We start from the raw sequence: 27,534 nt of genomic DNA, 5'->3' as shown, positions 1-27,534 counted from the left end.
TTATGTATTACGATATCTTTAAAGTATTATACTATAGAAACATATTTTACAACAAAAATTAAATAAATTATCATATACTTTGTAGAAATTAACAGAGGATGTTATAAAAAAATGTAGTCTGCGTCAATGCTTTTGCTCGCTATTGTATAAATATGTAGCAAAGGAGATATAAGCGAAGGTAGAAAAGAAAACATGATCACGTTCATAAAAGAATATAAAATAAGATGACAAAGCCTAAACGAAGATTAATTATTAATGACAAATGAGGGATGACAAAGAAAAATTGCTAGGTAATTGAACATGTTACGAAGTCGAACAGTTATAAGAGATTCGTCATTCTGTTTCTTTCTTTATGTGAATGATATTTTTTTTAATCATTTTTATTTTATCAGTTTAAATTTACTTTTCATTATATTTTAATTCTTTATAGTCCAAATTTTGTTCGCCATTATAAAAAAATTTATTTAACACGAAACTAACAAATATTACCTTATAAATTAACAATAAATTAACAATTTTTAAAAAAATTCAGAGAGATTTATAGACTAAAATGTTTATGTCACATTGAAACACAAATAAAAGATTTAAAAAGAATTTCTCCGTCGTCCATAATTAATTCGAAACACCATAAACATGCCTATATGAAAGTGGATTGAAAAGTTTGAAGCCTATTATTTTATAAAAATTTAAAGAACATGTCAAAAAATAAAAGTAAGTTTGGTCGAAAATAAAATTGTTTCTATTTTAAACTCAAATTTTGTCAACCCACCCACGTATATGTGCCGTTAATTAAGAGAGTGGGCTAACTGAAAAAATTATATAAATTTATTTTTTTTTTTTTATAATATATATATATAAATAATTTTAATTTAAAATAATTCATAAAATTCATTTTTTCAATTTTTTGACTCACAATTAGTTAGTCCACTGTCATAATTACCGGCACATTTATATGCATATTATTTAGTTTATTAATACTTTAATACTTACTTCAATTTTATTATAGTTAACTTAGGTATATGCACATAATGCATATATACAGTAAATTATATAATTATATTATATAATAATCATCCTTTTTTACTTACTTCTCTCTCTCGAATATAAAAAGTATTCTAAATAAAAAATATGACAAAACCTAAAATTATTTATCGATCATATTACATTATATACTTTATATTAAATCGTCGAATTTAAAGGAATGCATACTAATCAGAAATTAAGAAAAAGAAAAAAAAACAGCATTGATTGCGAAAATAAAATGTGACTTGAAACTTTCATTTCTCTCGTCTTACGAAATATTTTAGTAAGAGTCATCGTTCTAAATACGAGTCGATTATTTTTCGAAGACAACGTTTAATTTTCTTACTTTTCTCTCTTTCATTCACTAATGTAAGATCAAGCAAAAATCATAGTTGAAAATCTAGTCTTCTCTATCGTTTAAATATGTTTTATCTACAAGGAAGCGCGCGTTTATGACAAGAGTGAAAATCGTGAACATTCCGAGACAAAATAATTACGGGTATCTGAATGCGCGTATATAATTTTTGTTAGAGAGTTCAAACATATAAGTCGGTGGAAAAAGGAAAGTTTTCTAGGAAAGTGTATGTTTGTATAACGAAGAATATTGTAAAAGTTATGATATTAATCGAACGTTATCGTACAAATAATTGAAAGTTCTTAATAAAAAGATTTACCTTCTATTCATTTAGTATTATGTATATGTATAATACTATTTTCGGAGTATGACTATAAGTATTATCCCATTCTGATTCTTCTTACGTAATTTCTTGGCATACTTTAAAAAGCGGTCGTTACGAAAATGACAGTTCTATCTATTTTTCTCATATGTTCTTCATAAATGAGTTCATTCACAAAGTTAAGTTTAATAAATTAAGAAGAATACTTCTAACTTTTGGATATCTTATGGTATTTATTAGTATATACTAAAAATTAAATGAGTTGTCTATTATTATTTTCTTAGAATCATATAGCTTGTAACTTTCAACTCACTACTTGTAAGATCTTACTATTATAAGTTTCGTTTAGGACTATCTTTGTACACGATTCTACTTTTATGGAATTATACTGCGATTGTTTTCTTCAATTCATTCTAATACGGATAGAAAACTTACTCGAGTCTTGGTAGTTTTTTTTTTTGGAGTAATAGTCCATAGAGTTTGATAGGCTTTTATTGCTTCTTTACGTAATAAAATTATCTTATATGTGATCTTATTTTGTTAGATAATCTTAAGATTATTTTACTTGCTGGTATTATTTGCACTATTAAAAAAAATAATAAATGCATTATAAAAATCTTTTTACAAATAACATTTTATTTAGTATAACATCTTATAATGTTATGTAACTTTAAAGTTACAAGCTTAAATTTATATATCTACATTAAATGTACTTTACTTTAAATTTACTTTAAATGTACTCTACTTTAAATTTTATTTACTTGATTACTATAAAATTATTTCTTAGTTCATATACGAAATTTGTTTAAATATGTTATACTGCATAAAGTATAATAAAATAATTCAATAATTATATAATATAACAATATAGTTCTATATTATATAATATACACATCTAGTTGTCAAAATGCATCGTTCCAAATGTTTATCTCCAAATTAGAACATTGTTGAGAACAAAATGTTCTAATAAGAAATTTAAGCGTCATTTCAAAATGAATCTTATTTTTATAATCAGGAACTTACGTTATCAAAATATACTTCGTGTAAAAAATTTTTGTCTGAAAAATATTGTCTTTCTAAATCCGATAAAAAAAATGGAATTTCAAAGAATAAGATTAAGAATATGCACAAATAATCTACTCAAAGAAAAAGTAAAGATGAAAAGGGTGAAAAGATTTTTTCTTTTTTTCCTTTTTCTTTATTTCCTATACAGGAATGCATCCTTGACACTTGGCAGGTCATGAGGTAAGAAGAATTTTTACGAGCTCCTGGTGATCCGAAAGATCTGATGGATGCACGAAAAAAGGGAGAAAATAAATAAAAGAAAAGAAGAGGAAAGAAGGACGTTGCCGCGCTATACCTGACCCGGGAAAGACCTCGACGAGTTGTGGTACCTTTGAAGCGAAAAGAGAAAGGAGGAGAGAGAAGGAAAGAAAGATAGAAAGAGAAAGAAAAGGAGAGGATTCTTTCGAGGTCCATCCGGTTCGAGTACGTAGACACGCTGTTCACTGTACGAGACTGGTCGGTTGTTTTATTCGTACTAGAAGTTGGATATATGCATTTAGGTATGTAGTTACATACGTATATGTTGTATGTAACAACACGCATACATACTTGGTTAGACGGTCTAGCATGACGATATAACAGGACAAAGAGTTTACGCCTCGCATACGATAGTTAGTTCATTCTCTCTCTCTCTCTCTCTCTCTCTCATTCTTATTCTACTATTCCTTCACTTTATATTTTTTCTCTCTTTCTTTATTTCATACTATCATTGTACTGCTCTTTTACTCTTTATATATATATATCTTTTTCTCTTTCGCTATCATTGTACTGTTCTTTCACTCTTTATATATAAGATGACCCGTAACTGGTAGTACAAGCGGGTAATGGTTAATTCTATATGAAAAACTGACAATGAGTCGAAAATGTACAATACAATTTGTTCGTATTTATAAGCTTTGTTTTCGAACAAAAATATATTTGAAAATTTGTCGACTTTGTTTATTTTAACACTAGATTGCCTAAGCAAGCCATTTTGACTGCTTTTGTATTTCAATTAAAAAAATAATTATTTAAATAATGACACAGCTTCTTATAATTTTGTGACTTTTTCTACAACATATAAATGGGTTAATTAATCATTGTTGTTGCCCCCCCCTCCTTCTCTTCTGGTATATATATGTGTGTTATACCTATATTGCCGAAAAGCAGTCATTTTGACTGCTTGGAAAAGACCAGTTCGTAACTGGTTCATAACTAAGTTTTTTATGGTCAGTCAAGTGGGGTCCCGAATTTTTCAGAAGAACTGTGTTTCGAGATAAGTTCAAGCAAATTCTACGATTTATTCGTTTTGACAAACGGACTGAAAGAAGTACACGCATCCGAACAAATAAATTTGCCTTGGTTTCAGAAATATGGGACAAGTTTATTGAAAACAGTCAAGCTTGCTATCAACCAGGGCAAAACATAATAGTTGACGAACAATTATCTCGAAAAAAAGCTAGGTGCAAGTTTATACAATATATGCCTTATAAACCGAATAAATTTGGCATCAAATTCTGGCTTGCATCAGACGTTACTAGCAAGTACGTGTTGAATTGTTTTGCTTACTTGGGGAAAGATAAACAACGATCATCGTCAATTCTTCTAAGCGAATACGTTGTTCTGAAACTTGTCGAACCATATACAGGCTGTGGAAGAAGTGTCACGACTGACAACTTTTTTACGAGCATGTCACTAGCGACGAAATTATTGGACAAAAAAACTACATTAGTTGAAACTATTAGAGGAAATAAAAGAGAATTACCCAAAGCAGCCAAACAATCGAAGGATAACATGCCTCGTTTTTCCACTCTCCTATATAGATCAGAAAATTGTGTCCTTACAATATATAAAAGCAAACCGAACAAGAGTAGCTGTTCTAAGTTCCAGGCATAAATTTGTTAAAATTGATAAAAGTAATAGAAAAATGTTACCAGATTTTATTCAGTTTTATAATAAAACAAAATTTGGAGTTGATATGTCAGATCAAATGGCCAGAAAATATACGGTGAAATCTAGTTCTTGTAGATGGCCCCTCCAAATATTTTTAACATTTTAGATTTGGCTGCAATAAATGCTTGGATCCTTTATAAAGAAGTGACCGGAATACAAATAGAACGAAAAAAGTTCCTGTTTCAATTAGCAGAACAGCTTTCCGCCGATTACACAACTGAAAGAGAGAAACATTCATCACAACAGGAAGACCCACAAGTATCAACTGCAACATCTTCAAATACAACAGATTCTACCAAACGAAAAATTTGTCAAATACAACTTTGCCACAATAACAAAACAAATAATATTTGTCAAAAATGTAAAAAGTATGTTTGCGGAAGATGTACATCCAAGAAGATTTGCACTTTTATTTGCTTAAAATGTCCAGATAATGTATAAATTATTTTTTTTCGAACTGAAATAAATTTTTTTTATTGTTAATACTTATTAATAACTTGTTATATGACTGTTAGTGATATAAGATATATTAAAAATTACTGTTAAACAAATTTCTTTGCGCATTAGTTATTTTTTCACAATGCAGTCATTTTGACTGCTTTCAGGCAATATAGGTATATACTAAGCTCCCGTCTTTCTAGTGTTAAGGGGTTATACGCAGTTAGAATTTAAAAAAAATCGATTTTTTTTTCATTTTCGGAATGTACATATATTTAAGTATATTCTCTGAAAATTTCAAATCGATCCGACAAATATTCTTCACTTCATGTAAGCTGCAAACAAAAATTTTTAACTATGTGTAAACGTCTCTTTGAAACTTTAAACGCGTTTTTCTCAAAACGGTATTTTCAAAGCCGGTGATCTCGATTTTTCAAAAACGGCTTAACCGATCGGTTTCGAATTTTTACACAATCTTCTTAGATATATTCCTCAGGTATTAAGTATAAGGAATAATTTTTAAAAAATTTATTACTATTTTTTTGTAACAATTTAGAGCGAAAATTTTAGTCAAAAACAACAACTTTTTTTCAAATAGACGCCATTTTGTCAAAAATCAAAATTTTTATTTTTCCTTGGTTTTAATACCTGCATTAATCTATCCTTTAAAAGAATCCACCATATTTCATAATTTCAATATTCACATAATTTCAATAATCCAAACCGCCAAAATGAAGATCACCGCCAAACGTCTTTTTTTAGAGGACGTTCAGGAAATCATCTACAGGAGCGGTGCAGATTAATATTTTTACATAATCGACGCGCTATTGTATTCTCAAAAGTTGGCTCTATTTGAATTACCATCACTCTTGTTTGAGAAATAAAAACTGTTTCTATAAAAAATTCATGAAAATACGTCTTTTTCGAGCCTCGCAACTGCGTATAACCCCTTAATGCAACCTCAATTGTTATTTTAACCAATTGATTCCTTTTATTATTCTGCGTATAAAATTACTAACTCGAAGTTCATCGAAATGTCAATACTTTACGAGATATTTGAAATGAAAGGGATCGATTGGTTAAAAAAAAAAAAAAAAGAAAAAAAAAAAGGATTGCATTAAAAACAAAGTTGACAAATTTTCGAATATAAATTTTTCTCGAAAGCAAAAAGCTTCGTACAAACAAATTTAAATTCTACATTTTCGATCTGTCAATTTTTCATATAGAATCAACCACCACTCGCCGCTTGTATTACCAGTTATAGGACACTACGTATATCTCTGTTTCTCTTTCTGTTTCTCTTATTCTTGCCGTCTTGTTCATTGCCTCCCACTTAGGATGGTTTTATTCGAGACAATCACGTAACTGAACTCCCGCTTAGTCGCACACTAGCGAGGTCCTCTTATCATTCTAAGGCCGGGCCACTGATCTCATTTCTATTCGATAGACTCGACGAATGGTCGGATAATAGTACGACGGGACTTCTCTTCAGAGAAAACGTCACTTTCGAGAACCGAGTCGATTAAGCGAGACGATAAAAAGAGATCTTTGCGTCATCGACCTTGAGCTTTGATTAACTCGAACGAAAGGAAACCAGAGAATTTTCACGATTTCTGCATGGTACCAAGAGTGACATAATGATTTTTATTATTACTTTTCTTCTTTTATTCTATATTTTAGAAATATTTCCAATTCTAATGAATAAACTGCAATTAATTTAAATGAAAGTTTTTCATTTATGCTTGGAAATTTTCGATAAATCTTATACAGATATGTTTGAAAAAAATATCATTAAAATAAACAAGAAAGTTTGTTCCCTTCTCTGTCCATTCCTAGATTTGTGTATCATTTAACTTTGTTATATAATTATAATTTTAATAATTATTAAAAAATATATTTTATATTATTTTATAATACCAAGTAATTAAACAAATTTGTGCCATTTTATAAATGATATGGAAATCTAGAAAAGACACGAACTTTTTTGGTTACTCTACAAACTATATTTTATTTCATTCTTAAATTTTCTATCATTTATTACAATCATATAGATATTATAAAATTTTTTTCTTATCACTACGAATTTTGTTCTTATAAAAAATGTGCAAAGTTCGAATGATACAATTTGAAGATTTTTCGTACTCATTTATGAGTTTTCTTTTGAATTTTCAATAAGATCTATTGGAGTCTCGAAAAAATCATTGCAGAGAATAATGTGTTTTGTTCGTTGAATAATCAATGCTTATTTGAGGATATCATGACAATGACTATGTTGAACAAATCGATAAGCTTTCGAATCCTACGACTATCTACTTCATTATTTAAACAATTTACATTGACGAGTTAATAATTTATAAATAGACGAATGGTTGCGATAGTCATGGAAGTTTATAAAAGAACAGATGCACTCAATCGTGTAATACGAATTTCAAAATATTCTATACACATATACATATATCTATTTAAAAGATATAAATTACAATCGATAATCAGATCCCATGAATTATCGTTAATCGTTATTGATAGTATTTCACAGCAGAAGACTCATATGAAGTTCTCAAATCGTTCTTTCAATAATAATTTTCATTATCGCTCATGTGTGTGTGTATATCCTGTTTCGATCTAATACAAAATAATAGATGATTGATTTCATTTTTTGTTTATAGTAAGTAAGTACAGTTACTTCAACAAATATTCGGACACTACGGACTACCTAAATTTTTGGCTTCATTTTTCGATTGTTTATAAAACAATTATTTATGTTATTGCTTTTATCAATAGGACATTTATTAATTTTTGTAAAAGTTTATAATTTATTTGAAATACTTATATAATCAACGGCATAGCCACATTGGATTATAAGTTCCCGTCAAATCACTGAAGTTAAGCAATGTGGGTACGGTTAGTAAAATGAATGGGTGACCCATTCGGAAAAACAAAAACCGTGTGATGTTTGGCTCCAGTGAGGCGGTAAAAAGTTGTGACCTTTTTAGTAGTATTGGATAATCGTGAAAAGATGCTTGTTACAGAAGTGACTAGAGCCAGTAAAAAGGATAGTAAAAAAACAATACTAACAATTTTACTTCTAGATATTGCGTAATACAAATTATTCAAAGAAATAATATAAAATTTTACCATACGATACGATAAAATTCGGAGAATTCAACGTAATGTTTTAGAACTGCATTTAGTCACGCTCTAAAAAAAAAGATTACACTATAAAATATTAAAATTATCTTTTCAATATTAAATTATATTAAATAAATAAATAATAAATAAACATTGTATGTGTGTGTGTTTGAATACTTTTGTAAGCCAAAAATATGACATTATTTTTATTATAAGATATATTATGTACATTTGTAAAATAAATTATATACGTTTATTCAGGTTAATAAATGATCTAAATAACAATAACCAGTATGAATGCTTTATAAACAATAAAAATATGGAGTTATAAAATTGGTTATACTTTAGTGTCCGAATATTTTTTGAGAGTAAAAGTATATAAATAATTTAGTCTACTTGCTTTTATAGTGTTCGATAATAACTTTCATCATAAGTCGATCGAGTTACGAGTTTAAAAGTCATAGAGAAGCAATTAATTATGCAGAGCATCAGGGACTAAGGACAAGCGTTTGTTCGACGTCGAATAGCGTGACCAAATTTGCTTCGAAGCATGACTCGAATTACAAGGAATTCCGCACGACAGCTGCGAGAGTTCCTGTCGGTTGCATCCTGGCCCTGTTCAGGATCACTCATCTATCGAAAGCACCAGCTACTTCTCATCGACCATATGCTACAAAATTCTTATAAAAAAAATTCTTTGCATAGGAAAGAAATTATAATTATTATCTCTTTTATAAGTAATTTTTATAAATGCTAAGAAACGAATTAAGTTTACTCTCAATTGCGTTTGAATAAAATTTTTCGAAATAAAAATATTAATTCAATTAAATGGCTATTAAAAAGTGTCTAAAATTCATTACATACAAAGAAATTTAAGTAAGAGAAGAAATGTTAGAGAAAAATTGGTTATTTATTTTTTTAAATAATTATTAGTAATAATTATGATTTTATAAATGGTAAAAAAAAAATTAAATTTCCTCTCGACTTTATTCGAATAAAATTTGTTGTAATAACAAAATATTATTGAATCAGACATATTGCATAGATGTAAGATCTGTAAGATTGAAAATGAGACTGAATCGTCTGGAGATTCACGAAAGCGTGGAAAGTAGAACAGCGGAAATTTCGAGCAATTTTTTCAACAATTCGTGAAAGGAAAATGAGATACGCCCTTTACAAGCTGGAACAAAGAAGAAAATGAAAGATTTAAGTTATGAGTTCCCAAATTTTGAATTTACTATCTTGCTTTATTTTCATTTTTTTAAACTTCTTTCAACTTTTAAACCTCTTATACCGATTTTTTATTTTCCTGTCAATCTATTTTTATTCAAAACAATGCAAACGCATTTTCTGTTATGCCGTGAATTTTGAAAAAGCTTTTTTATCAGATGAGCCATTCATTTAACAATTCGATTAATTCTACAAAAGAAAAAGTAAAGAAATTTAATAAATTTATATAAATTGTAATATAATTTATTATTTAATAACTATTAAAATTTGTATTATTTAATGGTATTAAACTTACAATTAATTATTAACCTTTTAACATATAAATAAATTTGAAGTGTATTACTCAAAATTACAATTAAATTTGGCTCACAGAACAATTATGTAAACTAAAAAACAGGTAGAAATATTTACATTCTTGAATACCATTTAACGAGATTGATAGAATTTATCGATTGATTTTTAAGTTGATAGATTGTAAAAATTAATTCGGTATCATAAATAAATATTAAATTTGTTTTAAAAAGGCATCGAATGAATTTCTACAATTATATTAATAGATGATAGAATAAATTAAGAGGTGAATACACCCTATTAGTATTAATAAAACATAATTAAATAACATTATTAAATAATAAATTAATAGTATTATAAATTTTTAGAAAAATATTTGTTGTGAAAGGATTAAAGAAATTAATTTAAAATATAATTAAATATAAATTTGGGCACCAATCAAGTTTATTGGTGCTAAATTTTAAAAATTAGTCTGTGAGTAGCTAATCATGTATTTCTGATCACACATTATGTCAAACTCAATACTTTTTAAAAGTTCGACTCGGGTGATTTTTTCAAAATTCAAATACCAGAAACATTAGTACGGTTGTATTACGATCATCTGGAAATATATCCTGATATCGACGCGACAATGGCTAGATCGATTTCCATTATCCTTGGTTTTTGCACGTTCATTCGTATAACTTTCTCCGTGGTAGGTACATCGAACTACGAGAGACTCGTGCAGCAACATTAAGATGAATACTTGTGATCGATAAGTAGGAATAGATCATGAGAAATATCCGGGATAAACTCGTTATCCGACCTTATTTTCTGGAAAATTATCGGACTGATGAAAAAGTCGACAAAATAAGTCGAAAATAATCGAATTAGAGAGATTATGTTGATTTGATCATTAAATATATAACGAAGAAATCCATAGATTTTAATTATTCAAAGTAATTATGCTAAAATCCAGATCGTTTTATATTGAAGTTCTTTCTAATCGAGATTGTGATAGACAATACATAGGAAATACTTTCGATCTTACTTACTTAGAAACACGAAATGCACTTAATTGAATCTAATTAAAAGAGATCCAACGATAAAGGTAAAATCAGGTTTTATGCTCTAAAAAGTACACCTACGAATTAATATTATTTTCTTCCAATCTAAACAAACGCTAATCTGTGCAGTATATAAACAAATCATTTGCCACAATTCGTTTTCTCTTTTCTCCGTTAGACAGTAAGTTTCACTAGAACCAATCGTAAATAAGAGATGATGCTATTGCGTGTAGGTAGAAAAGACAACGTTTACTTACAATTAGTCAACGTTGAGAAGTCTATAATTCAGAAGTATAATATACTCGAATGATCGATGATACAAGTGACTAAAGATAGTCTACATTCTTTCGTACATCAAGGATAGGGTGTAGCGTGGAAGAGATCATTTTCGTATTAACAGAATAAGCATTTCTAAAGGGAAAAAGATAAAATATCATAATTTATTCTCTATAAAGATAACTTGTGGTCTTTCTTTGGTACGGTAAGAAAAGGTAGCGGACTCGTAGTATGTCCACTTTACACAGGTAAGGTAACTCGTCGAAGAAAAGAGCGCTCTGTCCTTCGCAAGAAGAAAGAGAATATGGTTTACCGGATCTACTTGAGCGAGAGAGATAGAAAGAGAAAGAGATATTGTAAAGAAACACATAGTGACCTGTTGTCGAGATAACTTGTACCTTGGCGTATTTGGCGTCTCCTGATAGGTTGTGGAGCCCCGGTCCGTCGTCTCCTAGCGTAGGTGTGAACCGGTACGATGAGTCTCGGTCTTGGAATGAGAAATCCACTTTGGCCATTGCCACCAATAGGCTGATTCGTTTCGGAAGAATCACTACTACTAGCAGTACCAGTACTACTAGATCTTCTAGACCTGCCACCTTCTCTTGGGCTAGAGGAACCCCTAGAATCTTCACCACCACAGCCACCATCACCACCACCACTACCACCACTAGGACTACCCTCAAGTACTCCTTCCAATTGTGAGATCACTTCAGCGTACGGTTCTCGGCATTCCAATTCGTCCCGTTCACGAGATACAACCTTATTGTTCCTACCGTCGTTTGTCCAGTTGATGCCACATTCTCTCCAACTGGCCTCGTAAAGTAACTCCATGGCTCGACCTCGAGTTGCGTCTGGGTCCAATAGAAGTTCCGGGTCTTCCAGAACAGCACGACCAGGATAACTTCTGACTTTCATCTTTTTATCGGTGTCTTATTTCCTCACCGAAAGATTCTAATTTCTATATGACGTCTGGATTTGTTAAATGAAAAATATTATTCTGCCATCCTTGAACCATCCTCCTCTTGCTCTCCTTTCATAATTTATCAAGTAAAAACTCAGAAAGAGAGAGAGAGAGAGAGATAGAGAGAGACTGAACAAGATATATGTATGTACCTTAAGACGTAACTTCTTTGATCGAGATTTACTATTGAACGTAACGAGACTCAAAAAGCTTTGCGTTTTTATTGAAGATATTGACGTTTATCTGCTTGGTACAATTAACAAGTTTTCCCACAAAGAACAATTAATGAATAAACTTCTTGTTTTATGGAAATGTCGACGCTCAACGAAACAACAAGTCCACATTTTTAGAGATGAGCTTGGTGTACTCTTGAAGATGACAAACTTAGAGGATCTTGATCGTATTGGAAAATGACGACAACGTTGAAGCAGAAGCATCGCTGACTCGTCGTTCTAATTTATTTCGAATACGACGACGATGACGACGAGATTGTTGTCGGAATGACGTCAAATCCACATGTTCGTTCCTTCTAATCAAACTTTTCAAATTTTCGCTTCGCGCTAAAGTGAGGAAGAAAGAAAGAGAGCGGAGGGGGAAGGGAGAGGCAATCATGGAAGATAACGTGGAAGACAAAAGTCGAGGAAAATTTCTACAAATTTTCGTTAATTCTCAAAAAGTCACATAATCCTTGTAATTATATCTTTTTGTCTGTCTCTGTCACGTGATCGATAAATCTTTCTGAGAACGTAGGAAGATCCCACCATATCCAGCTCGTGCAATGACTTCTTTTTCTCTTCAAAAATATAACAAAAAAGAAAATGCAAAAGGAAGGAAATAACTCGCGTCTTCGCTCAGAAATCACTAAGAAAATCCTTGAGATCGAAGAAGGTTGTTCTATGAGAAGCTTGCTCGTTACAATCGACGGTGCGGCATTTTCTTGAGACTCCGTTTCAAACTCTCGTAAAATCTTTGTGGTTAAAAGCGAGCTACGAAATGAAAAGTTCTTTCTCTTTTTCTTTCTACTCGGTTATTTCCGGTTCAACTCATTTACATAAACATTTATATTTACATAAATATAAATACATAAATATGCATATATACATTATATATATATAAATATATATAATGTATATATGTGCGCGCGCGCACTTGTGTTCTACACCCAAAGAAAAAAACTTTTGCTTTCGTTTTTAAATTCAACGTTCGCGAGAACACAATAAAATACGTTAGAAAGGACGAATTTGAACTAGCACGATTTATTCGAGAAAGGATCCTGTTGTAGTAAAAGCGAGGATAACGCAAGGACTACTCCTTCCTTTGAAACTGACGCTTACTGACAGCGTTAGCGACTGGTGAAAAGCACACTCGCAGAACGCCGTGCATACGAGAGGTCCCACTATCCCCACTCTTTTCCTCTTTGCAACTGACAACTATCCCTACTACTATCTACCATTCGGCCCTCTCCGCTCGTGAGAGAAAGGACAGTGGTTCTCATTTTCAATACTCTTTCTCAATCTTCTATAGATATTACACACCTACGCTAAACACGTACTCGGATCTTTTATATTTTACATTTCTTTCGATGATGGTTAAATTTTATTTTCTTTCATTTACAATAATTTTATCTCCTTGGTAAGAGAAGAGGATTTAATAAGTCGAATTAATTTATGAGTTCATGTAAAAAAATAATAAATTATTGTGATATGTAAAATGCTTTTTTTAAGTAATTAATCGTTAAATTCATTTGTGTATTAGATTTTTGTGTAAATTCCGAATCTGTTTTCAGTTATATCCATATTCGCAGGGAAAATAATAAATAATTGTGCGCTAAAAAACATCTTTTCCCCGAGTGATTTATTAATAAATTATTATTATATGTTTGTAACTTTTTTTATAGATTATAAATTTTCTGATAGTTAGTTATTTCAAAGGTGATAAACTTCAATTTTTTTTTCCATCGAGGATTTTATCTTTTTTCTTAAAAAGAGTAGGATGAATTTGATAGATGAAATTAATTTATAAAAGTTTATTTTAATCTGTTTCATCACTAATTTCTATAGTAATTGATTTTATTATTGTATTTATATCACAGCTATGATTGAAATTGTCAAATAAACATTTATCGATTTGAATTACTCTATATGAAATTTATAAATATTTATCATTAAATTGTTGAAAAATTAGAAACTCACCCGATTTCTTATATCAAATGACTAAATGTATTCAAGTTTACATAAACAATGATGAACATTTTTCGAATATTAACACCAACGTTATTTGATTCGATTTAATCTAATCTATTAAATGAATGCAAACATCTATCTATGATTTTTTATCTAATGTAAATAAAATTTTATTTTAATTCTTTCTTATATGAAATATTCGTATTACATTGTTAATTACGCACATAAATGTGTTTGCCTTTTTTTCTTTTATCAAAAAATGTTTAAACCTAAGTTGAATGAAATAATTTAAAAATATTCTTAGATACTCCATTCATTGTAAAAATCATTTAAGTAGTGAAAATTATTAATCATTCTTATTTTTTAATTATTTTTGTATCTATACCATTCTAAAATTATTAATCCTCTCGTAATTGACAATAAATCGCGCAGTACCAGTAAAAATGCAATAACAAATGAGCCACTTATATGCCAAATCAATTAACTTCTGAAGACAAAAATAATAAAGAAATATAAAATATTTTATCATCAATTATTGAACGATTATAAAAATTGTTGTCATGTAATGGTTCTAAGCCTAATTATTAAGGCAATATATTTGAAATCTTAAAATTTAAATATTGGTTAAATACTTTGTTAAGAAAAAATTGAAAAAAATCCTAAAAGTAGAGTTAATCGATTTGACAAAAAATGAGTGGCTTGAATTAAATGAAAATATTATAAATGTACTCACCATCCAAGACAAATACAGTCGAACCGACATCTCCTTCACGCACGATAGTACTACCACGTTCGAAGGTAATTGGGAACATACAATCAACTATTTCTTCAATTTGAGTCATGCTTAGATGCTTCATAAAGTCATTTGCTAAAATTGCTTCTTTGATAAGCAGCCTGGATCTATGGGAAGAAACAAAAAAGAATAGAAGAAATTACTTAATTATTAAATAACTATTTCTTAATAGAAATGAATATGAATAATTTATTTAATGAAAAACGATATTTGAAAATTTCGATCGTTTGTTAATGATAATAAATATGCCGAACTCTCGTGTGAACACGCAAACACTAAGTTACAACGGGAATTATAAAATACGGTCGCGGAATAACGGGTTAAAAAGAAACGAGCTCGTTCCACCCATCGTGACGAGCAATCTGCTTCGATAAATCGTATTTTCATTATTACATGATTACAGTCGAAGATTAGAATCTTTTTGATAATATTTAAACGTTGATTTTACGAATATACAAGATAATCCAAAATAAGTGATAATAGCTTACGAGATTGTAAGTTTATTAATTAATTTAGAATTTATACTATTATTATTATTATTATTATTATTATTATTATTATTATTAATTAATGACACAAATAGAAAACGATATTTTACGAAGCATATTTCAAACGGTCACAATTAAATTTTATAGAAGCTAACAATAAGATGATTTTTAAAATGTACAAAGTTTAAAATGATTTGTAAATTAATTATTAAAAAAATAGTAATTATAATTCGTTAGTAGTTAATGAAGTTACAAGTTTCGAAGTTATTGATATTTATATTGAATTATTCTGTACACATTATTTCAGATTTCTATTTATAAAAGAAATCAAAATTCGTTTATTGTCGTTATGCTTAGTTATTTGAAAATAAATTTATCTTTGGAAATATATTTTTTCATGTTTCGTTTATAAGTTGTATTTGTGAAACTCAACAGTGCCCAAGATCATGCCCAAAGTTTTTATGACCGAATCATTTAAAATTTATACAGGAGCTATATAACTATATTATCTATCGAATTGTATAGGATTTTATTGTTGTCCGCTAAAGTTTTCTTTTTTTATGAACTATTTTGTCTGAAATTTTACGTCGAAAATTAAATATTCCAATTCTATGGTGCACTACTTTTTAAAAAATAAAAAAAGAATTTTAAAATATCCTACGCTCTTCGATAGATTATTTTTCATAGAATTGAGAAATATATAGATTTTATATCTAGGTCAAGTTGTTGTTCGTAAGGTTTTCTTTGCAAAGCTAAAATACTGCCAATTTTTGACAATTTACAATGGAAAAATTTGTGATTGTTATTGAAAATATATATGCCCACATATTGTATCCAAAAAACACTATTGAGTTGTGAGTCTGCTTTTCTTGTTTGTATTTAATTATGCCAATGTTCGCCAATAGTATTTTTTAAAACAATATTGTAAGTACTGTGACCTCAATAGAAAAAACTGATTTTTCCATTGAATTCTGAAATTCAAAATTAGATAAGTCCACATATTTATTAGATCTAAGTATAATTGTTTTGACGCATTTAAAATCATTAATGTGCCTCCATATTTTATTAGATCATTAAGTATGAAATATCTGATTTCGAAGTGAAAGTAATTTGAATGATCGAACGTTTCATACTTATGACCTAATATTTCATGCGCCTGTTTAGTATCGTATATCTAGGAAATATGATGTAATAGAGTAAAACGGGATTTTCCACTGAATTCGGCACCCCAAAATTAGGGAGGATCACTATTCAAACCAAATACAGAAAAAATGTAAAAATTTGTTGACTAATGCAAATATCCAGTTTCTCGAGAAGATCGATTATTTCTTCATCATTATCTTTAAAAAACGTATTAAATCTATTAATGATTTCGCGAACTTCGATTAATTTCGTCAATCGCATTACCCATAATCTTAACCATTTGAACATAATCCAATATTTCCATCTTCGTTTCTTCTATATATATATGTTACCGGAATAGTGGAAAATCAAGCAATGTTAGCAATACCCCGGCATTGTCCACAATGCAAAGTATTTTTCGACGAAGTCAGAAATGTATTCATATCTCTCACATTTCCTAGAAATTCTTGAGAATGACAAATGAGAAACCGCTAAAGTAAAAAAGCAGATATAAAATATTTTCTTCTAATATTATCTTCCAATACAATAAGGAACAATAGATACAGATTTTCTATGGTAATCTCTATGAATATCGGTCTAAACATAATATAATCTTCTACTATGATAAATAACAATAGACCCTACATAATAACACACCGGCATAAAGTAAGTTCCAATTTCTACAAGTGCGTATAGTATAGCGACATGCACAGTCTCAACAACCTGCTCCATGCTCGCTTTTGTGTGTGTATGTGTGTGGAAGTAGGGTGTGTGTTGATTGTGTTGGGGGGGGGATGTATTTCTGTGTGTGCCTGTTGCACGATAATGTATTCTTTTCAATATTGCCTAAATAACATTTGGTGTTCTATAGAATGTCTAAGTATTATGTTCAATGCTTAGGAAAAGTCCGTAAAAATTCTTCTGTTTCCTACATTGTCGAAAAACGCTTTGTATTGAGGACAATGCCGGGGTATTGCTAACATTGCCTGATTTTTCACTATTCCGGTAACATATACATATATATAAATCTCCAATATAATTAAAAGAAGTTTTTTTTTCTTTGTTCTCACTTCTCTTTATAGAAATGACTTCTTTCGAGAATTTACTGTTAACATTTACAAAAATTATATAATTTTTTTTCGTTTTTTTTTTCTCCTCAAGATAAACAAAGTTATAGTTCCATCGATTTTAATTAATATTATATACAGAGTATGTATATTTAATAACTAAGTGGGACTATAATAATTTATTCCTTTTACAGATACAAAAAAATTGTAGAAGAAAATGTTCCAATGTTTAATAAGCTCTAATATCAAATAACACAGGTATTTATAGGAATACATTGGTGCAGTTGCGAGGTTTGTTATAAACTACGAAAAGAGCAAAATTAGAGCCCAGCTTACTTATTGTTAGTAACTAAATACATTTTAAAGAGTGGGAATTCTCAAAAAAAGAGTTCAATAAGTAAAAAATTTAGCAGCGCTGCACGTATAGTATATCTGTGAGATTATGATAGTGAAAGAAAAGATAGTATAGAATCTATACCCAGGGTCGCGAAATTATTTGCTCGGGTAAAAGACGGATTGTCAAGCGGTAAAGTTTGAGAACACCTGATCTAGTAATAATTAATAATAATAATTATTATTCACTTATTTAATAATTAATTTGTTGAACAAATATTAGCATTAAATTTGTTCAAAACAATATTATTAGTATTAAAAGTGTTCTTCCTTTATTTTTTTAGCTAAATAAATAATTCTAATAAAGAACGTCATTAACAAATCATAAAGTTTCGTTTTAGATATCAACTCGTCGCAATAAAATAGAAAGAAAGATAAAAAATTTGAAATTTTTTTTATATTATCTTTACTTTCAAAAAACATCACACATTTGTTTCGTTCTTTCAAAACGAACCACGCGATCCACGTGTAAAATCATCAAAAATACCTGATAAGTGAATTATATGGAAAATTGAGCTCGTGTTATATTTAACCATAGTGCAACTCCTCTTTTTTACTTTGTCGATGTTTTTATCCACCCGTTCAAGTCTATGAAACAATAATATAATATGCACCTCAAAATAACGTAAAAATTTCGAAACTGTCAATAAAGAAAAATTGTTCTTTTTTTCAATAAATTTATTGATTGTTTTCATAAAGATTACTAATTTTTAAAAATCGACTTTACTTTTAACTTTGTTTTAAAGAATAATAATATTTATCATATGATCATATTAGAAAATACTAAAAACATAAGTAATGTGTGATATCAAAAAAATAAATTTAATCATTGATAAACTATTGTTAAATATAAAAATAGAACAAATAAAAGTGTATGAAAGAACGTTATATGAATAAACAAATAAGTAAATGAATGAATAATAAATTAATTATTAAGTGAATTGAGAAAAATTATAAGATAATTACCAAAAATCGATGAAACTTCAGATCCGTTTATGTATCTTATTAGAATAAGAAAATGTCTAATCAAGTTATATGAGTTTACTAATAACACTGACGAATTAACGACGAATTAACGTCCTCGAGAAAGGACAACTCAAGATAAAGGAAAAGTGGGAGGTATTTATTTATATGTGCTTGAATTTGTGAAGAGAAAAAATGTAAATACGTTCGTAAGCAAGAAAATCTATTGAAAAACGTTATTAGCGATACAGAAATGATTCCAAACTACTTCGAATATGTAATAATTATTTAGTTATTATTGTTAATGGATGAATGAAAAGAAAAAAAAGATTTGAACAAATAGAACTGCCGTTGGCTCGATGAATTACTACTAGACTAACGACTTAACGATCTTACGAAGAAAAGATGAGCGGGGTAGGGGAAGAAGACTAATAAGACTAAGAAGACTAGACAGACTAATTTTCAAACACTGCATATATTTGACTTTCTTTTTATTTCATTTACTACTACATCGCTACTCTTTGCGCGCTAACTTTCTGTGGATAAATATTTATATATGAATCATATTCCATCGCATTTGTATTTGTGAATTTTTCTATTATGATATATTTTAATATAGGTATTATGTAATATTTTTTTTATAATATATTATTGAGTTCGAAAAAAAGTTCTTTTTCATATTTTGTATTCACCCTTTTTCAAATGTTTTTTTACCAATATCTTGACTGCTAATGTACCGATTTTTATCAATTTCTTCTATGATTTTAATGACTTTTCTAACGATAAATCGATTAGAAAAAGGTGCATCTTTGACACAAAAATTTTCAGATTGAAAACACTTGAACTACTAGCTTTGTGCAACATGTATTTATTAATACTGTATAATTTCCATAAATATCACACGTTTCGTTTCTAGCCTTAATTGCAGTTTTACCTTTTTTGTAATAACATTTCAAAATGTATATAACTTCTTTATTTTTACTTATTTTTAAGACACAATAACTTTAGACTGAATAAACACGTATCAAAACTTGTTTTTTATTTTTTTTTAATTATTCTGTGATATGTTAGCTTTCAAACACATGCAAGAATTGCTAAATTCGATAATTATTACCAGAGCTTATGCAATTCTAAAGTTATTTACTTTTTTAGTATATTTTTTTAATTCGAAGAAACTTTTTACTGGATTCAATATACTATACAATATTACATTATATTTTTATTATATTTATATTTCATATAAGTCAACGGCTTAGCCACGTTAGATTATTAATTCCCCTCAGATTACTGAAGTCAAGCAACGTCGGCACGGTTAGTAAAATGGATAGGTAACCCGTTAGAAAAAAAAACAAAAATCATATGCTGTTGACTCTAAGAGGGTGGTAAAAAGATGTGACTTCTTTGGTAGTAATTAAATAAATGTCAGAAGGTTTTCGTAGAGAAGTGACTCGTACTCCTAAAAGGGAAAGTAAAAGAAAAAAAAAACACTTAGAAAAATAAGTAATAATAAAAGTGAACGCATAATAATATTTTCTTTGAATGAAATAAATTAAATAAAATTATTGAATTAATTGAAATATTATGATGAAACGTTTATTGAATCGATAAAAGATTTTCTTTTTGTTGTTCTTCCTGTTCTATAGAAGAGAAATCGAAAAGAATGCGTTTGCGGATCACGCAACCGTTACCTATTTAACGTGGTCATCGAACTAATCAATTGTATGTAAGATCACGCTGACACGATCAAACGAATCAACGGCCATTGTATTCATGGAATGACTGCGATCATGTCGTGATAACTAATGCGCCTTTCTATCTTCAGCCTTTCCTCTCTCTCTCTCTCTCTCTTTCTCTTTCTCTCTTCCCCTAATTCGTTTTTTCTTTTTCTATTGATGATATCTAATTTTCTCTAGTTTTGCAATTGTGACTTTCCTTTTATAGGTACATCAAGATAAAAATATTAACATTTTTATTTATTAGAATAATAACGCGGTTAGGTAAAACTTAAACGACGACATAAAATTCGATGTCTTTAATTTTAATAGAATTTGTTATATTTATCTTTCATTTTGATTTCTACGTAAATATTGTTGATATTGTTTATACTACAATAATATATTTAAATGTTTCTTATAGAGAATGATTCAGTATTATGGATTTCAAAAACTTTATACCTATTAAAAATATTTATGAAAAATAAATAATTTTTAAAATGAATACATCTGTTTATAATTTATATTTAATTAAATGTAATGTATATTATGAATTACAAAAAAAAAACAAATTTTTAAATGTTAAACGTTTCCATTTCTACAAGAAAAAAAAAGAAAAAATATTTCTAAGTGATTATTAAAACATTTAAGTGATTTAATTACAGAATATCCTTGAATCAACATTTATAATATTTATCTTTTTTATATTTCCTATAATTATACTGGATTTAAAAAAAAATAATACTGTTCATTGCGAACGTTATAAACCTAAGTCAAGAATAAAAACAGATTGCAATTTTCATTGTGAAAAAATAGAAAAAATTATTCTAAACAAGTAATATTGTGTATATTTCTTCCGATAATTAATAACAATTAACTGTAACAACAGACGTGCACCTTCGTTTTTTTTCCTTTATAATATATCACGAGGATATAAATAAAAAATAACGATTGAAAATTTCAAGGGAACGATCTCTTCTTAGGTATCAACAATAAATTATTATCGTTACTCGACGAGTACGTCGTTAAATCATTAGGTAAGGTTAGCTTAGATTAGAAGTATAAAGAAAATTTCGTATTATTTCTTACTGTGATACTTGGTCGAGCTACGATAAATCATGCTTTACAACGTAATTATACGATTGTAATCTTAGCATATGCTTGAAACGACGATTTAAGATCGACAAAGATATTTCGATCGTATCGCTAAGAGAAATGGCGAATTCTCGAATGAATAAGAGAGGAAAAGAGAAAGAGGAAGAGAGAGAAAACAGCGTTCGTCCATTCGCATCGTTGCTCGATGGTCCAAACGAGTAGGCGTGGTCCATCAATATAAATTGTTAAGGATGTCGCACGCGCTGCGCATCCGCCACAAAGAAAGCAATGGCGTACTCTTGGAATGTTTAACAAAATATGTATTATAGAAAAGGCTCTAAGCTATAAACTTAAGCTTAATTGGTTTGAGGCGTTAATATAAAAAAAAACTGTTAAAAAGAAACGGGATATACGCTTGCATATACGGAAAATTTCCAGACTTTAGACGTCAACATAAAAGTAAAACAGAAATTTAAGAGATTAGGATTCTTATTTTTTGAAATATTTGGTTGTATATATGTGAATAGAAAATTGCAAATTATCATAAAGAAATTACTATAATAATAGACAGTCTTAAGTGGAATGGTCGTATGCAATTTTTTGTGTATGGTTTTAGATTTAGATATAGAACGCTTCGATGTAAGAATATAATTCGTGTGGAGCGCCAACATAACAGTAAAAAACAAGTATTAAAGGGGGCTAAAATTCTTGTTTTTAAAATGTTTGCATATACATACGTGTAGACTATAAGTTTTTAATTATTAAAATAAAAATATTTAAAACAATATTCTTGATAATTTCACGCGGAATAGTTATACACAATTTTTAGTGTACAATGTAATGAATTGTTTATATTGTACGTTTAAAAAGAAATGTAAGTGCATATTTATTTTCCTCCGTCACGCATGACGTCATAGTTGAAACAAAGTTAAATTGTAATTATAGTGAAATCTTAGAAGCTTTAATCTCAGTATTCGTAATTTCTCCAATTACTAACTCCTACAACAATCAGATCTCCTACTATTTTTGCCTAATCAGGGTGAAGTTTTATATAATTGATCCGTATGCATCTCTAATGTGACTAATTTTACAATTTCCTTCTCTCTAACTCAATACTTTACGTCAGTCATTAATCAATCTTCTTTCTCTTTCTTTTACTCTTTTGAAGTCTTGTAGACTAAACTTTCACGTTCAATCAAATAATAATAAAATTACACAAGACCTTTCATATAGATTGGATAAAAATAATATTTGTTTTTAAGTAATACGCACAGATTCATAGATTTTAATATTAATGTTAATTAATAATTCTTATAAATAAGATTCAAATATCGATCGATACGAGTCGCTTTTAATGAAATTCTAATGAAATAAGAAGCTAATCTTGTATTTAGTCAATTAAAGAGGAGAATCAGAGCGGAAAGGATTGAAAGACGAAAGATCGTTACAGGACAGGTCACGAGCGCGCGTCTAAAAGCAATTGTCGCTTGTTGCTGTAGTTCCCGAAGATACGAGCTAACTCTCTTTTATTACGAGCAGTTAACGAGCAACAGTTGGTTTCGGTCGTGCGCACTCATGTAGTGTCCCTTTTGCTGTGCTCGAAAAGCAACGTCATCGAACGCTATTGAAAATGAAGTCGATTATGTACTACGTTTATGTACATTCATACAAATTTAAGTACGCATCGATTCTTTCTAATAAAAAGAATAAATAGAAAAAAAATTAATAAGTCATGCTAAGTAAAAATCTTAAACATAAAAATTAAAAAATTTCATTCACATATAAGATCGATCAATGATAACGTATTAAGAGTTTCAAATAATTAATCTTTCGCGCCAATGTTCGCGTCGACCAATCAAATCGCGCAGCAAGTCAATGTCCTCGCAAACGTCCTCTCGACGTCAAAGGAATAAGGTTGACGGTCTTTTGTAAATGCGTCGGTGTTGTACCGACCGAGTACCTTGGTGTGCCATTCACTATACCATAAGATAGAAAGAGAAAGAAACAGAGAAATAAAGAATTAGAAAGAGAGTGAGAGGATCGAGGAAACAGGTGAAGAACAGTGAGGTCAAGTGAACGACTCGCCATCGAGGAGGCGCCACCGGTCAAGCGAGTTATTCTCGACAGGCGCTAACTCTCTCTTTCTCTCTCTCTGTCTCTCTCTCTTTTTCTTTCTCGTTCAACCAGCCTTAACTTTTTAAAATGTCGCTGGTGGCCGTGACGACTTCTATTTTTAGCCACTCGCTGAGATAAGCAAACGGGAGGGGGTAAAGAGCGCGTTGCCTTGCGTTAAAGTATTTGTGCGAATAAGTCGCGTTGGGGAGTACTGAATCGTGTGAATACGTGTCGTGTGTGTACATATACTTGTCCTAGACGAGGGAAGGAGATATTTATGATCGCGGAGAGAGGGCAAACCAGTGCCGTATTACTCCCAACTACCTTCCTTTACATTAATTAATAATTATTATGATAAAAATCTTTTTTTATAAAAACTTCTATTTTTATCATAATTTGTATAAAAAATGATGATGTTGTTGATGATGATGATGATTATTATTATTACCATCATCATCATTATTATTATTATTATTATTATTATTATTATTAGGCTTAATAATAATTATTGTCGTTGATTTTTATACGTTTATAAAGTTGCTTCATTATAATCTAAACAACATAACTTTAAAAATGAAGATATCATTAATTATTACTAAACCTAATGTTATTAATGTTAATAATTAAAGAATATTAGTTTTAAGTGAAAGATATGTATTACATGTTTCATTAGATGCCAGAAAATCTAGCGATCTCTCAAGTAGCCAAGTATAAGATCGAATTAGCCTGTGTAGTTTGTCTCGTTGGCGGTAGTCTGCCAAGAAGTGTGTCGATCTATTATGCATAGGCTGCGAGCATTTTGAACATTCATCGGCATACATATAACAAGAATTTCACAAAGGCGACAATGGGCCACACGCCGATGACGATAAACCTTCACAAAGAAGAAATAAATGTGTAATGGCCAACGCACGTGTGCATATTCTTACATCCACATATGTAAACACATACAACTAGTAATATTACTCATTTTCATCGATTTTGTGTACTTGCTCTTATTTCAAAATTCTAAACTTTTTCGCAGAACCTATTCCAGTTTTCCATATCTTTTTTTCTTCTTCTTATTCTCACGAAATTTGCATGTATTGCGATTCTTGATCTTATAAATTAAACATTAGCAGGTATTTCAAGAAAAAAAAGAAAAACGAAAAAAAATATGATAAATAAAGCCAAATTGTGTAAAAGTTTATTTATATTTATAAAATATTATAAAAAGAATTTTAGGTAATAATATTAATTGAAGAGATAAAATACAACCAAATATTATACCAATAGAAATAAAACTATTTTATTTTCTTATCTTTTTTTAAATAAAATTAAAACATTTAAACTATGTTTACACAATTTCAAACCATTATTGCTTGATAGGATTTTCGCATAACTTGATCCATTTTTATTCGTTGGTCGCGCAAAAATCTACGTTTTATGAGATGACACAAGAAAAGATATAAAAAGGAGAGGAAAAAAAGGAACCAGAAAAAACAGGTTCGTGCGAAGGCACATATGTACGTGGTAGTAAGACAAACGAATATACAATTTGGCTCGGTGTTCATACATACGCATGTATACTTATTATACGCCTACACTGTTAAACGCGATATAAGAGCCACACACACATATTTAGGAACGTCTCATAAAAATAACTCTATAATCGTCATAATGTATAAAAAGAGACTCTGTGTGTGTGTGTGTGTGTGTGTTTGAGAGAGAGAGAGAGAGAGAGAGAGAGAGAGAGAGAGAAAGAGAAGGTAAAGTAAGGCACGTTCGTAATACCTTCGAAATGTTGCGGGATTTTAATTGTAGCTCAGTGGCAATAAAGATAAGTGAACGAGCGGAACGATGCGACAATGAGGTGTTCCGATTCATGACTCGTATAATATAGAACACGTGCCATCATTATTACCAACAAATATTAGGTGTAGAAATAAATTCGATGACTTTTAAATAAATTTAGTATTTATTTATAAAGTAATCATACATTTGTTATTTTTCAAAATAGTCAATCATTATTTTCGATGACTTTTGTCCATCCTTTGAACAACCCCGCCGAATTCTTTGACAAAAATAAGATGGCGGTTTTGATGTAACGTATTTACTATCTATCCATCGAAATCATTTTTACATCTAATACCTTTTCTTGCTTATATATAAAAACTAGTTTAACATTTTACATGATTTGTCCGCGGCGCCAATACGAATTTGTTATTAAGCAATACCTATGTTTATTTGTCATATTTGTCTTTTTACTTTTTCTTTTTACAAGCTCTAATCACTTCTGTACGAATACTTTCTAACACCTATCTAATACTGATACAGAAGTCATGTCTTTTTACCGTTTCTCTGGAGTCAACAGCACACGGTTTCTGTTTTTCCGAACGAATCTCCCATTAATTTCACTAATCGTGTCCACGCTGCTTGACTTTAGTGGTTTGAAGGAAAGTAATTAATAATCCAACATAGCTAGTCCGTTAACTATTATTGTTATTAATAATTTCCATTATTAGAATTAATAAGAGCTAAATATTTTATGTAACCGTTGGATAATAGTGGATAAGACTAATTAACTACATATCTGTAGTGAATATGTAGCGGATTTCAAATTTTTGAAAGTAAGAATTACACACAAAGCTTTTTTCTATTTTTTTTTTTTATTGTTTTATTTTTAACAAAAAAATTTATAAGAATTTTTTTATTTTCATCAGAAAAAAAATAAGATTTGTTATTTCTTGTCAGAACCCATAATTAAAATTTAATAAACTGATGATTTGTAATACATATTAAAATGCGTTCTTCTTTTTGTCCTTTTATTTTTTCTATCAAATACCATATTATCCTATTTTGATAAGACAAAAATATAGTAACCGTAAGTTATACTTTTTATAAATAGAAATAGAAAAAGAAAGAGAAAAAGAAAAAGAAAGAAAGAGAGAGAGAGAGAGAGAGAGAGAGAGAGAACAAAAGATTGTGCCGAATTTAATATAAGCGTTAATTAAAAGAAAAAAGAAACAAAAGGAAAAAAAAATTATGAAAAAAAAATTAGTTATATTTGAATGTCGTATTTCTAAGAAACTAAATCCAAGCTAAGTCGACGAGATATAACGCTATTATAAAATGATGAGAAAGAAATACGAAATGATATATACATCGACACATGACGCGCTGTGCTTGCTGTTGCTGTTGCTGCTGCTGTGCACGGGAGTAAAGATGGAGAATCAAAGAATTAATTATACGTGACGTCACTCGACTGGTTTCAACACTCGTCCCGAATGCAGCGCAACGAGTCAAGTCGAGTCCGGTCGAGACGAGACGAGATGGGACGAGACGCGACGAAACGAAACTAGACGAAGTACGGGTGCTGAGAGAAAAAGGAGAAGGGGGCAGAGCGGGTGGTGGGAGGAGGAGGACAGTAACAGTAACACAACATTACCAGCAAACGAGGCAGAAGCACTTCGTCTCCTCGTGCTGTCGCACGGAAAAACAGTTTGTTTGTTTGTTTGTTTGTTTGTTTGTTTGTTTCTTTCTCTTTCTCTTTCTC

General features: G+C 29.5%; 1 protein-coding gene across 2 annotated transcripts in view; it reads right to left on the bottom strand.

The window, feature by feature from the left end:
• Positions 1–27,534, bottom strand: part of LOC122522834 (cGMP-dependent protein kinase, isozyme 2 forms cD5/T2) — a 60,408-nt gene that overhangs the window by 14,977 nt on the left and 17,897 nt on the right. Inside the window, exon 2 of one of the 2 annotated variants that reach the window (XM_043644148.1) lies at positions 14,985–15,151. In XM_043644148.1, coding sequence (XP_043500083.1) covers positions 14,985–15,151 — 167 coding nt within the window. Of the gene's footprint in view, positions 1–11,505; positions 13,132–14,984; positions 15,152–27,534 lie in introns of those variants that run through there. The other variant, XM_043644158.1, reaches the window with a different exon arrangement.

Source organism: Polistes fuscatus, unplaced genomic scaffold (genome assembly GCF_010416935.1).
Source record: "Polistes fuscatus isolate 324 unplaced genomic scaffold, CU_Pfus_HIC Scaffold1, whole genome shotgun sequence".
In the NCBI taxonomy this organism is placed as follows: Eukaryota; Metazoa; Arthropoda; class Insecta; order Hymenoptera; family Vespidae; genus Polistes; species Polistes fuscatus.
Note: the sequence above shows the minus strand (reverse complement) of the source record. Positions and strands in the feature narration are given on the sequence as shown.